The sequence below is a fragment of the Lolium rigidum genome, chromosome 3 (genome assembly GCF_022539505.1).
Source record: "Lolium rigidum isolate FL_2022 chromosome 3, APGP_CSIRO_Lrig_0.1, whole genome shotgun sequence".
Classification (NCBI taxonomy): domain Eukaryota; kingdom Viridiplantae; phylum Streptophyta; class Magnoliopsida; order Poales; family Poaceae; genus Lolium; species Lolium rigidum.
This window is the reverse complement of record NC_061510.1, coordinates 17,369,505-17,380,689: the sequence shown is the minus strand read 5'-3', so window position 1 is coordinate 17,380,689 and position 11,185 is coordinate 17,369,505. Positions and strand designations below refer to the sequence as shown.

General features: G+C 48.9%; 1 protein-coding gene and 1 long non-coding RNA gene across 2 annotated transcripts; both read right to left on the bottom strand.

Annotated features, from left to right (window-relative positions):
- Nucleotides 1-1,700: 1,700 nt before the first annotated feature.
- On the bottom strand, nucleotides 1,701-5,116 carry LOC124694855. The gene is made up of 3 exons (XR_007000500.1): nucleotides 4,618-5,116; nucleotides 3,411-3,646; nucleotides 1,701-3,057 (listed from the first exon to the last, which is right to left on the bottom strand). It is a non-coding gene; the product is annotated as an uncharacterized LOC124694855 (long non-coding RNA).
- Nucleotides 5,117-5,742: 626 nt separating this feature from the next.
- Nucleotides 5,743-8,865, bottom strand: LOC124694854 (molybdate-anion transporter-like). Its single transcript, XM_047227787.1, has 8 exons — nucleotides 8,700-8,865; nucleotides 8,359-8,503; nucleotides 8,089-8,257; nucleotides 6,997-7,267; nucleotides 6,643-6,905; nucleotides 6,346-6,558; nucleotides 6,112-6,226; nucleotides 5,743-6,010 (listed from the first exon to the last, which is right to left on the bottom strand). The coding sequence occupies exons 1-8, from the start codon at nucleotides 8,848-8,850 to the stop codon at nucleotides 5,967-5,969; spliced, it is 1,371 nt and encodes a 456-aa protein (XP_047083743.1). The 5' UTR covers nucleotides 8,851-8,865; the 3' UTR covers nucleotides 5,743-5,966.
- Nucleotides 8,866-11,185: the final 2,320 nt, after the last annotated feature.

Below are 11,185 nucleotides of genomic sequence, written 5' to 3'. Positions count from 1 at the left end.
TCAATAGTATTAGAATTGTCACAAAATATATTTGGTCTTACGAATATGAATACTTTTCTTATATTTTAGTCCAACGTTGCAAATTTTAACTTTAAATGTACCAGAACGCCGAACTGAATAAAAAACGGAGGGACTAGTACCCGATCCCAATTCAGAGTAGGATCATCCCAAATAGAGTTGTGCCAATTTTCTACAGGCAGAGACGATAAAGCCAGATCGGTTTCCGAGTTGTCGGCCGCAACACGATCGATCGGTCGGTCTAATGTCGCGCGACCAAACAGACGCCCGCGTCGGCGCCGCCGGCCGCCAAGACGTTGTCAAGCTCTCGCCGGACATGCTGGCGAACATCCACGGCCGCCTGAGCTTCGTCGACCGCCTCGCCTTCGCGTCGGTTTTCCGCGAGTCCGCCGACGCGTTCAAGCCCGAGGCGCCATGGCTCGTCCTGCCCGGCGGGACCCCGGAGACCGCCATGCTCTTCTCCCTCGCTGACCAGCGCTCCGTCGTGGTGCACGCCCCGGAACCCGCGCTGCGCGGCCACGCCATCATCGGCTCCTCCCATGGGTGGCTCGCCACCGCCGACGGCAGGGGCCGGATGAGCCTTGTCAACCCGGTCAGCGGCGAGCAGCGCGCTCTCCCGGCCATCACCACCATCCCAGGCCTCGAGGAGTATGACGGGGTCTTCGCCTTCCCGCTAAAACCCTTGGTCAGGGGGCCCCCGTACGCCGGCGGCAGCGAGCCGCGCGGGACGTTCACGCTGAAGGCCGAGCAGATGGGCAGCTACCTCTACCGCAAGGTCGTCCTCTCGGACGGTTGCCATGGCGCCGCCATGCTGATCACGGGCGCAATGTTCGGCGTGGCGGCCTTCGCGGCTGCCAAAGACGCCGCGTGGAGGCTGGCGCCCTCACGCGACGGCGTCGAGGACGCCATACACTACGACGGCAGGTTCTATTCCGTCACGTACACCGGCGCCGTGGAAGTGTGGGAACATGACCCCTACGCTGGCGTGTTCACGAGCGCCGTGGTCACGCCGAGGCTGGACGACGTGGCCGGCGATCCGCGGTACCGCCGCAAGTACCTCGTTGCGGCGCCAGGCGGGCGGCTGATGGTCGTGCTCAAGGACTGGAAGGAGACCAAGGACAAGCTTAACAAGATCCGGTGGACATGCTCATTCAAGGTGCAGTTCCTCGACGGAGGGCAGTGGAAGAAGACGGACGACATCGGCGACGCCGCACTGTTCATCGGGGCCAACGAGTCTTTGTGCGTGTCGACGAGGGTGCACCCGAAGCTCAAGGCCGGCCACGTCTACTACATCGAGGACGATCTGAGTCAGAAGGGTCGCAGCCGCTACGACGACCGGTGTGTCGTCCGGGTGTTCTGCCTCAAGGACGGCAGGGAGGAGAATGTCGAGGGGCTAGGGCCGCACTGGAGCTGGCCACCGCCGGCGTGGTTCACACCATCCATCCCATGATATGATACTTGGACACATACGAAGTTCGTACTGTCATTTTGAGTAAACTTTGAGTTCATTCATAAAATAGATGTGCTGACTGCTGAGCTTCATGAATCCTATTGCGCTGAGTTCCAAAGATCATCTAGACTCAGGAATTACTCCCTTTGTATTGTACCAGCACACGAGTGAGACATTATATAGTTTTGCATTGTAGAGCATTCAGATATTGTTATCTGATGATGTAATTATCCCCTATATAAAGGATGTACAATTTAGAGCGCTCACAGCAATCCTGGTACTGTAGAAAGGTGATTTTGCTACAGTAGCATCTACTTTGACCGACGTGGCACACTGGTGTCCACACACCTATCTGGACTTCAGTGGGCTTCCCTAGACCCTGCAAAGCCTTATCAAAACCCTGAAAAACTCGGTTTGACTGGCCCACTAGACCCTGTTTGACTCAAAAAGCTGACAGTCCACTCTAGGTGAACCACCGGGGTCTCCCGGTTCCATCTCATCTACCCGGTCACTTTTGGCTTACCGGTTGCCCTGATGCTTCTTTCTCTCTCCTTACTTTATGCTAAAGCAGTGGTACCACTAGCCCATGTGAGGTACTGCCATGTCTTTTTTATGACAAACAATTACTGGCCCTGCTCCCATCCAGTCCATGTGAGATATTTAAACATCTATCTGGCTTGCAGCTTGCGTCGATTTTCCTTCACTTTCACCTGCTGATGCATCATAAAAGATAATGATAAAAGAAGGTATAATTTGCTTTTGTTAAGTTCCAAAGAAAACTAGGAAATAACAACTTGGGTGCTAAACAATGTATTAAGTTACTAACAAATCGTCATATGCTTACAAAATCATGTTATACTGTTGCCTTCTTTTTAATACCATCTTATGTTCCTAGGTACTTAGGATGACCATTGGTCTACCATGTGCATCAGAAACCCAACTAGCATGTTTCCTCTCTTATGCATCAACCAGGTCATTCGCCAAGCAGCTTGGTGCAACTAAATAGCAAAGATTGTCACAGGCGCACCACATAAACACACATTTTCTAGATCAAGTACCAAATCTAGATAAAGCATGTGATTTAGAAAATAGTAGTTCGTGAAAGGGTTTCTACCTATAAACATTTGCAGGAGGCTGCCGCCGACAACTTGGCCTTTACCGCACCATATGTTCCCGCTTGACCTTGGCCCTGCTGTAGGAGGGCATCAGATATTCAGATTTAACCCTGGGCCTCACATGGTCAGAAGCAGCAATGCCAGTAGCTTCCTATCCCGGCTGCCGTTCCACCAGGCCGGCGGCTTCTAAGCCACTACTGGCAATTATCGATGATGTTTAACGCCCTGCTACCTCCACAAACACGCGTCTCTAGGCGCTAACCTCCACGACTACGCTGCCTCTCTATGCTGGTCGTCAGACATAAAGTAGCTACCTTCGACAGCCCCGTTGGCCACTCCTTGCCACGGTCTCTCCAGTTGCCCCTTCCTTTGACTGTTGCCTCCTGCAACCAAGAGAACGATTTCTCATCCATCTCCAGTAGGCTCCACTTCTTTCCGGTTTTTCTTCTCAAGAGCGAGACCACCGAAACCAACCTGCATTATAATTCATTGTATTAAATCTCATAACCATGCCTAACATAAAACTAGAAAACATGAAACACCTAATTAAGTAAGAAATCTAAGCGATCATGACGATGATGTTTTTTAGGCTAAAATTGACTGCGATAGTTCTCGCGAGATGCTTTGTTTTCGATAAAAACTGAATCATGTGAAGTACAAAATAAATAACAATCCGTAGGGAAGTTTAAAGATTTTTAAGTTTTTCATAATTTACATAGATATCGATGCTATTAGCAGTGCATCCTAATTGCTACAACCATATTCATTCATGTTGTCAAATAGTCAAACACAAGAAGCAAAAGAAACTCTGGCCACAACTCACTTACATTTAAGGAGACTAAAACACGAAGCGTGAACGCCGTGGATATCTATGGGACCAGAGTTTCCTGCAATGACTGTACCCCACGACCCATGGACTATCTCTCCCATAGGACCTTCTGCCTGCCGCCTTGAGCATCTCAGTGCTGATGGGTGCCATCAGATTAGCCGGCGCACGAACTGCCGTGTTGTCCGTTCATGTTAGTTGTCGTGCACTTCACCGCAGGTGGGCACGCTGCACTGCCTATAACAAACATCAGACGAAATCTTAATAATGGTAACCTTTTGACTCATTTTCATCACTAATTTTCGTGGCCAAGCTCAAGGTATCCAATTCACTTACTTTTGGACGGAGGGAGTACATAAAAATACAATCATACACTGTATAATCTTCCCGTACATACTTAGATCAAAAAATCAGTTATGCTTATGTTTTAAACTCTTAGCATTTATCTCCGACACAAAATAAGTAGACAACAAATGCCAACAAACATGGGACACTTAACACGTCCATGCAACAGTAGTATTTGGAACTTGTTGGCCAGAGAAATGTTCACAGAGTTGGAGTAGATACATTGCAATACAAGACCACACGAGTGATGTGATGCAAACAAAAATATGATGACCCTTCTCTACATACTGCAGCTCGGCTTGCACACAGGAGAGTCAACATGGAGATAATTGCAAAAAAAAGACAGCAATAGTGGAAGAAAAGATGAGCAGTCGCACTACTTATTAGAGAGGCAATACTTATGGTGTGAGGTTGTAATGGTGTTTTACATGAGCTTAAGAAGTTTTGCGCTCCTCTGAACCAATGAAAACGATGTGTATTGATGGAAAAGGTTTCTTCAGTTTGAATCAGAAGTATATACCTCAAAGTAAAGGAAGAAGTGCACCAGCAGATGCAAAAAAAAGCAAAGCATGCCAAGAGAACAATTATGGGCACCACACCAGGGTACAATTTGTACAGGCAAGACGTACACATCGATTCATCCTTCCCGTGATAGAAAAAATTGTCAAATAAAGGGCACCACACCAGGCATACTCCAGAATGTTTATGTGAATTTACAAGTTGTAGAAGGCTGAACAAACAAATTGTCAAATAAAGGGAGGAGAAAAGCATAGCAGCGTCGAAAGCTCTAACTGACGATGCTGCTACATAATCTTGAACACAAACACGTGTAGGTGAGCAGTAACATGAGGATGACAATGTACCTTAAAATTGTTCTGGCCGACGAGGAACATAAATAGATGTAGACGAGGCTGATGCCGGTGCTTGCACTCACTGAATCTGATACGAATAACGCTTGGCACCATTTTCCCATCGTTCCCGTTCCATAGGGCATGTGCCAGCGCCGTCGCTGGAGTGCTTCCACCATCTGGTCCTAATACCTCCACAACCGCACCACTTCTAGCCCTTCCCGCCGGAACAGCGTGCTGAGCTAGCCAGCGCACCGCCGCATGATCTTTCTTCATTGCCTGCCGCTGCCAACCCAAACGGCAGCACACCCGTAAGCGCGGATAGAGTTAGCCGCTGGGGGGTGCGTACGGAGGGAGGGATATGCAGAGGAAGCTAAAGGAAAACTCCACACATGAGCTGCTGCGCGAGAGATAGCTGGAATCGAGCAGCTTAGCATCCGGCAAAAGGGGATCGACGGAGAGGTCAACGGGGATGAAGAAGAGGGAGAAGGAATCGTGAGATGCAGCAGTGGTGTTTTCTATTCCTTTTTTTTCTTCCTAAGATAAGAGGGGAGATGGAACGGAGGGATACAATGGAAGGCTGACCTAGCCCGTTATAGGCCCATTCTGCTAAGGCATGCATCCATGCCCTGACCTCACCCGGTTTATGATTTCCCCCTAACAAAAACTGATGATTTGTGATTTCACGGGTATGAAATTTCTTTGACCCTTCCAACTCAACTCAAATCTTGAATGTGAGCTATAATTTATGACCTACGTAAAAAAAACCCACCAATTTGTAAGCTCGGTAGCTTTACAAGTGTTAAAAAATTATTTGGAAAGTAATGTCGTATTGAATATATCCACATAAAAGCGTATTGATAATTCAAGGGAAATTGCAATCTAATTTGATTTATTTGGCATACATTCATGGGAGTCATATGTACATAGAATTTTCAGGAGCATAAAATACACAGACATATATATTGCCTCCTTTTTAAAATCAATTGCAACTTTTTAAAGTGGAAATTTATGAAGTTTGATCAACATTGTTGGAACCAAATTTTCAGCCCACGGGCATGGCGTGCGCCGCGCCACTGCCTCCTAGTATAGCTTCAATGAACACACTCCAGCGATTTAAACGCAAATAATGCCATGTGATGAATGACAACATGAATAGCCTATACCACCAATTCACTCCGAAACTTTTCTTATCTCAGCTATGTATCGTGCTCGCACCTAACAATCATCGATCTGCACTACATAAACGAAGTTACAAGAAAAAAACATTCCCCTCCAGGCTTTTCTCACTTTCATCTTATTCAGCCGCCAGGTGGAGAAGACACAGGAGTATGAACAGATGGCATCTCGATTCTCTTGGCCTTTCAAGGATTTAGTGGTTCGTCTTCCCCAGTCATCTCTTGTGCTTCTGCAGTATAGTTAGCAGTTAGGTTAACTGAATTGATATGTCTATCGGAAAGAAGAATGCCGTTTTCATCTCTGCTGGAATAGATCAAAAAGAGAACATACTTGTTGATAGTTTGTGTAGGTCAGCAACAACCATTAGCCGTCTCTGCAAGATTGCTGCCATGAAGAGGAAGATGGAGCACATGCCAAACATGACGGTGATAGGGAACGCGTTCACCTGCAAGGTAATGTTCATAAGTAACCGTTCTCAAACAAAACTTCTTGTGCCGTGCTTGCCAAATAATCCCGACAGATCACGATCAATTAATACGGGTAAAAGGAAAATATTGTACTTACATTGTACAGCACCACGCAGACAAACAGGTTCAGCGGTATGCGGAAGAAATTCATGATCGTGCTTCTTGCCTCCTCAGGAATATATTGAGACCTCATTTTCATGATAGATGGCCAGAAAATGCCGACACATGACTCAAAGGTACAGAAACCAAGCAGCTGTAGTGAGCCTGCAAACGAGATGCCGTTTCCTTTCAGTGAAGCTGGCACTAGGAGCTGTTGGACATTAGAAGAATGATATCAGATAACTTAGAATGGACTTGAATTTTAAAAGCGAACAGCAGCGAATCGTGGTCTTACGCTGGTGGCAACAGGAAGGAAAAGGGTGACTGCTGATACTGAAAACACTATCTGCATATAACCTTCGACCTTCATTTTCCGGGCCAATAAGCGTGAAGCAATGGAGCTACCCAACATAGATGAGAGCATGAACGTCGCAAATATAAAGCCATGAGGAATGTCTTCGTCATTTGGGCTCAATGCTGGAGTCCAGAGGAAGACAAAGGTGTACATTGAGCCCTCGAACAACGACTGTATGGCTCCCAGCAAGGCAATCTTTTCATCTGATGATTCATAGATCGTGTTAGAATACCAATTCTAAGTCCTAGTACACAACTGATGTTTTGTTGCAGGCCAATAATGCGCTAAGCATACCTGAAGCAATTGCCTTAGCCGCACCCTTGAACTGAGCGATCAAGTCCTTGCCTTCAGATGAATCTCCATAGTTTTCGCTCCACGAGGACATTATGATAGCCATGCCTATTGCCAGGAAGCATGCCGCCGCATCAAAAGGAGCCACGGGACCAAAGCCCAGGTTATCAGCAAGCAGGTTCGCAAACAGCCCAGCGATGATGGCAATCAGGCCATTTCCCAGAAATATAGCCTTGGAAAACGTGATGGACAGCCACTGCGGATCATAGCCTCTCTGTGAAGGGAAACATGAAGGTGAATATCCACACTGCCAGTGCCAACCAACAAGGCAATAAGATAATGCATAATTTGTAAGTGACAAGGATCAGATACTGGGGTAGATCACGGGCAGAAGGCCACTAAATCGCGCGTCACATGCTGCTGATACTGTGCTGGACCCTTGGATTCTTAGGATGATTGCGCGGGTACACTATTAATACCGGCAGCACATGGCCGAATAAAAGGACAAAATCCCAGTGAGGCCATCGTAAAGAGGTTTATTAAACTGGGCCATGCCTGTTAAATGGCCAGCCTCCTGCCAATGGCAAGTCGGCAACCACCTGACCTGATCCACCGACACAAGGACAGGTGATGATTGAACGAAGACAGAACATGGTGGGTTTAAGCTTGTGCAGCCAGCAAGACTTGAGTCTTGTTCAGATCCTGACAAAGGTGCCGTTTTCCTGGGCAATGTCCTAATCAAAGGGACAGACCAGATCTTCAGTTTTATACTACTAACACATAGCTCAATTTTAATATGTGGCCTGGAGCATTACTAGTCAAACATCCACCCTATTATATAGTAGTAATTTATTCTAACAACAAAGCTAAGGAATACTAGTATGCAGCATCAAGTAGGATAGACACAATCCTAAGATGACCATTCTAGTACATGCCTGGTAGGTTGAGGAACATCAAAAAAATGGATTAAGCTTTGGGTTAAAGTTGAAGGCAGTCCATCCCAAAAGCGACAGTGGTGGGAGAGTGGACGTTGAAAGAGACAGTAGTGGTGAGCGAGCAGATCTGAGTTGCAGTCAGTAACCAGTTTAGTAGTACCTTGTTGTGCTCTGCGACGAGCCATGACTCGAAGGCGGAGAAGAGCAGCGAGGTGGCGACGCCGCCGAGGATGCGGCCGATCATGAGCACCCGGTACTGCGGCGAGTGCTTGGTGATGCAGCTGAGGATGTAGGTGATGCAGTAGGTGATGCAGGCCCGCTTGCGGCCCCTGCGAACGAACGAAGGATTGTTTGTTTGTTAGGGCTTACTCGAATTGGGGATCTGCATTGCGGGAGGTGGGGGAGGAGGAGGAGAGGAGGACGCGCGTACTGCTTGTCTGCGAGTGAGCCTACGATGGTGCCGAAGAGCATGGATGAGCCGAAGCCGGCGATGAAGAGGCGGCCGATGTCGCCCTTGTCGAAGCCGTACTGGCTGTAGAGGTAGTAGACGTAGGGGCCCTGCAGCCAGTCCCCGGCTGCACGCACCATGAATCCGTTCAGAAAAAAACAAAGGTACAGTAAAACGCGATGTCAGTCGGGATTAAACCCTCGGCGGGCGGGCGGCATTGCGGCGCCGCCGGTTCCAGATCTGAACCCGGCGGCGGGCGGGCGGGCGCACGCAGGAACGGAATTGGGGAAGGAAGGGGGGAATCGAAGGAGGGAGGGGCGTACACATCATGAGTGAGTAGACGAGGACGTAGTTGTTCTTGAAGGCGTTGAAGGCGGTGGGCGTGGCGACGCGGTCCTTGCCGCTCTTGCCGAGCTCGAGCCCCGCCACCACGGCGGAGAGCGCGCCGAAGACGACGTAGTAGAAGGCCTCCATGGCCGCTGCGCTGAGCCCGCCCTGGGAGGGGAGAGATGGGGGGATCGGCAAGGGGTTGGAGGGGATTGGGCGCCGCGCTGCGTCGTGGTTAGCGACTACGGGCCGAGATTTATACGCGCCTTGCTATCTCGGGGAACGAATTACTCTGCTCTCAGGGTTCGGCCCGCTCGCACGCACGCCTGGGTGGTGCGGTGCGTGGTTGGGTTGGGGGAGTGGAGTGGAGTCGCAGTGTGGTGGTGGAGGCGCGAGTGTGCGTGCGCCGAACCTTTGGCAGAGTCGCACTCTTCTTCAGACCAAATGCCCAACCCAACAATGGTGGTAGGTCCGGTTCCTCCAGGATACAAAGCAATGGTTCAAGCCATTATTTTGATCCTTACGGTACCATGCCATTTGCTATTATTGCCAAGTAAAAAAGATAATCAAACAACATCGATACGTTCCTCGCCGAGGCACCAGGGTTCGCCTTCTCCGAACCATGTGACGGGACGAACAAAACCGAGCACATGTGATCGTCTGAGCTTCGCGCGCGGCACAGAGATCCTGCCTCCCCACATCCGCATGTCCTTACCGAGAACAGTCGCTCGAGAAGATACTAGTGGCGTGTCAAGGGAACCTTTGCTAACTCTTTACTTGTGGTGGAAGAAAATATTGACACCTTGACGACATCGGAACAAGGCAACAACAGATAGCGAATGGTGCTAGATGGGGTTGCGAGGTCTAGAGGGCATGATTATTCCCAACCCAACACCATGTTACTAGGGGATCGTATCAGGTGCAAATGCACTGCTTTCTACAAATCGTAACCAGGAACGTTAGATTGTGTTCCAAGGGCTGATATCTCACCGACCGACCCTCGTAACTTGGATCGACCTCGAGAGTAAAGACCCACCTAGCCATCTCCCAATCTGTCCCAAGATGCCATTCGTGGAGCTAAAGTTGGCATGCACATGACTCTGGTTGATGTGTAATTGGACACCAAAGCTTTAGCAAGCCCCTTGTCTGGTCCTGCCAGGTGAGTCCACCGCAACTAAAGCTGGCATGGTTTCTTGAGACGCGAAACAAACATACCCTAAAACTTTAGGAAACGATAAGCTATAGTTGTGGTCGAGCAAGGTTTCAAAATGTCTCTTTCTTCTCGACACTAAACATCCATGAAAATCGAGGCCGGCCATCCAACAGGCTCCAGCGGAATCCGTTTTCTCAAGCTTTTGCTCCAGCGGATTCCTTTTTTTTCTTTTGTATTTTCTCATTCGAGCACCGAGCCATAAGATTGGACTCAAACTTCAACATCTTTAATTTGCATGATTCCAATAAAACTAAAAAAGGGGGAACACATAATTGCAATAGCATGGTATTTGAATCCTTGGGGGTTGGTTTGTTTGATTTTATCTTCTTCTTTTTTTGAAATGGGAGCTTGTTTGATTTTATCATGGAATAAGCAGAATATTTCTTCTCCAAGAGGTCTAAATAGATTCCGAGTTCCCTGTCGAATGTAATAAAAACAGCTAGTATTACAAAAGGTTTTTGTATGAACCAATCATGCAGATCAAATGGCGCATCTTTTCAAGGATTCTAATCCTCCGAATTGCTACAGGGATCATTTGGATCGGACAGGGCCCCTAAGATGTAGATGTGGATCGATCAGTCGCCTTGGCACTATTTTCTCTTCCTTGGGGAACAGAGACTTGCTAGTTTCTACTGTACTCCGGGAGGAACCCATCACATGAGTAGGAGAGTGTAAACCCTGCCCTCTGGGCCGCTACTACCCATCTGCCGCCGTGCGACAGGGGGCATGCACAGGATTAATGGATCACACCCACCTAGCTTGTGCGCCGTACGCGGCCGGGCCGGCCGGGAGGCGGGAGCGTCGGTGTGTCTGTCGGTGTAGCTAGCGATCGACGACGGAGCAGGACCACTAAACCGTCGGCGCCGCTCCGATCTACCGTCCCTCCAGGCTCCAGCTTGCATGGAGACAAGGCTCGAAGCCGAAGCTGCGACGCGAGGCTGGCTGGCAGGTTGCTTGCTGCACTGTGTGATCGCGTGATCGGATCGCGGTTGCCCTCGCAAGTTGGCCGCCCTCGGTCCCCAGATGTTCATCTCTGAAGAATCTCAGGTTACCGGCGCCGGTGCTCAAATAGCTAGGACTCTATGAGGGACTGGTCGATCGGTCGTGTGTTTCCCGATGTTGATCTATTTTCCATGCTGGTGTCTGCAACTTGCTAGGTACTATTCACTGAGCAGTCATAAGGAGCGCCTGCTGCTCTCTTATATTTTCCCGTTCTCTTCATTGTGGAAGAATTTGATCGATCAAAGAATGGTTCAATGTTGAGGATTG

Coding starts and splice junctions, on each gene's coding strand:
- LOC124694854 (XM_047227787.1), bottom strand. CDS start 8,850: ATGGAGGCCTTCTACTACGTCGTCTTCGGCGCGCTCTCCGCCGTGGTG. Junction 8,258..8,358: donor GGCTCACTCGCAGACAAGCA/GTACGCGCGTCC, acceptor GTTCGTTCGCAG/GGGCCGCAAGCGGGCCTGCA. Junction 6,011..6,111: donor CCTACACAAACTATCAACAA/GTATGTTCTCTT, acceptor ACTATACTGCAG/AAGCACAAGAGATGACTGGG.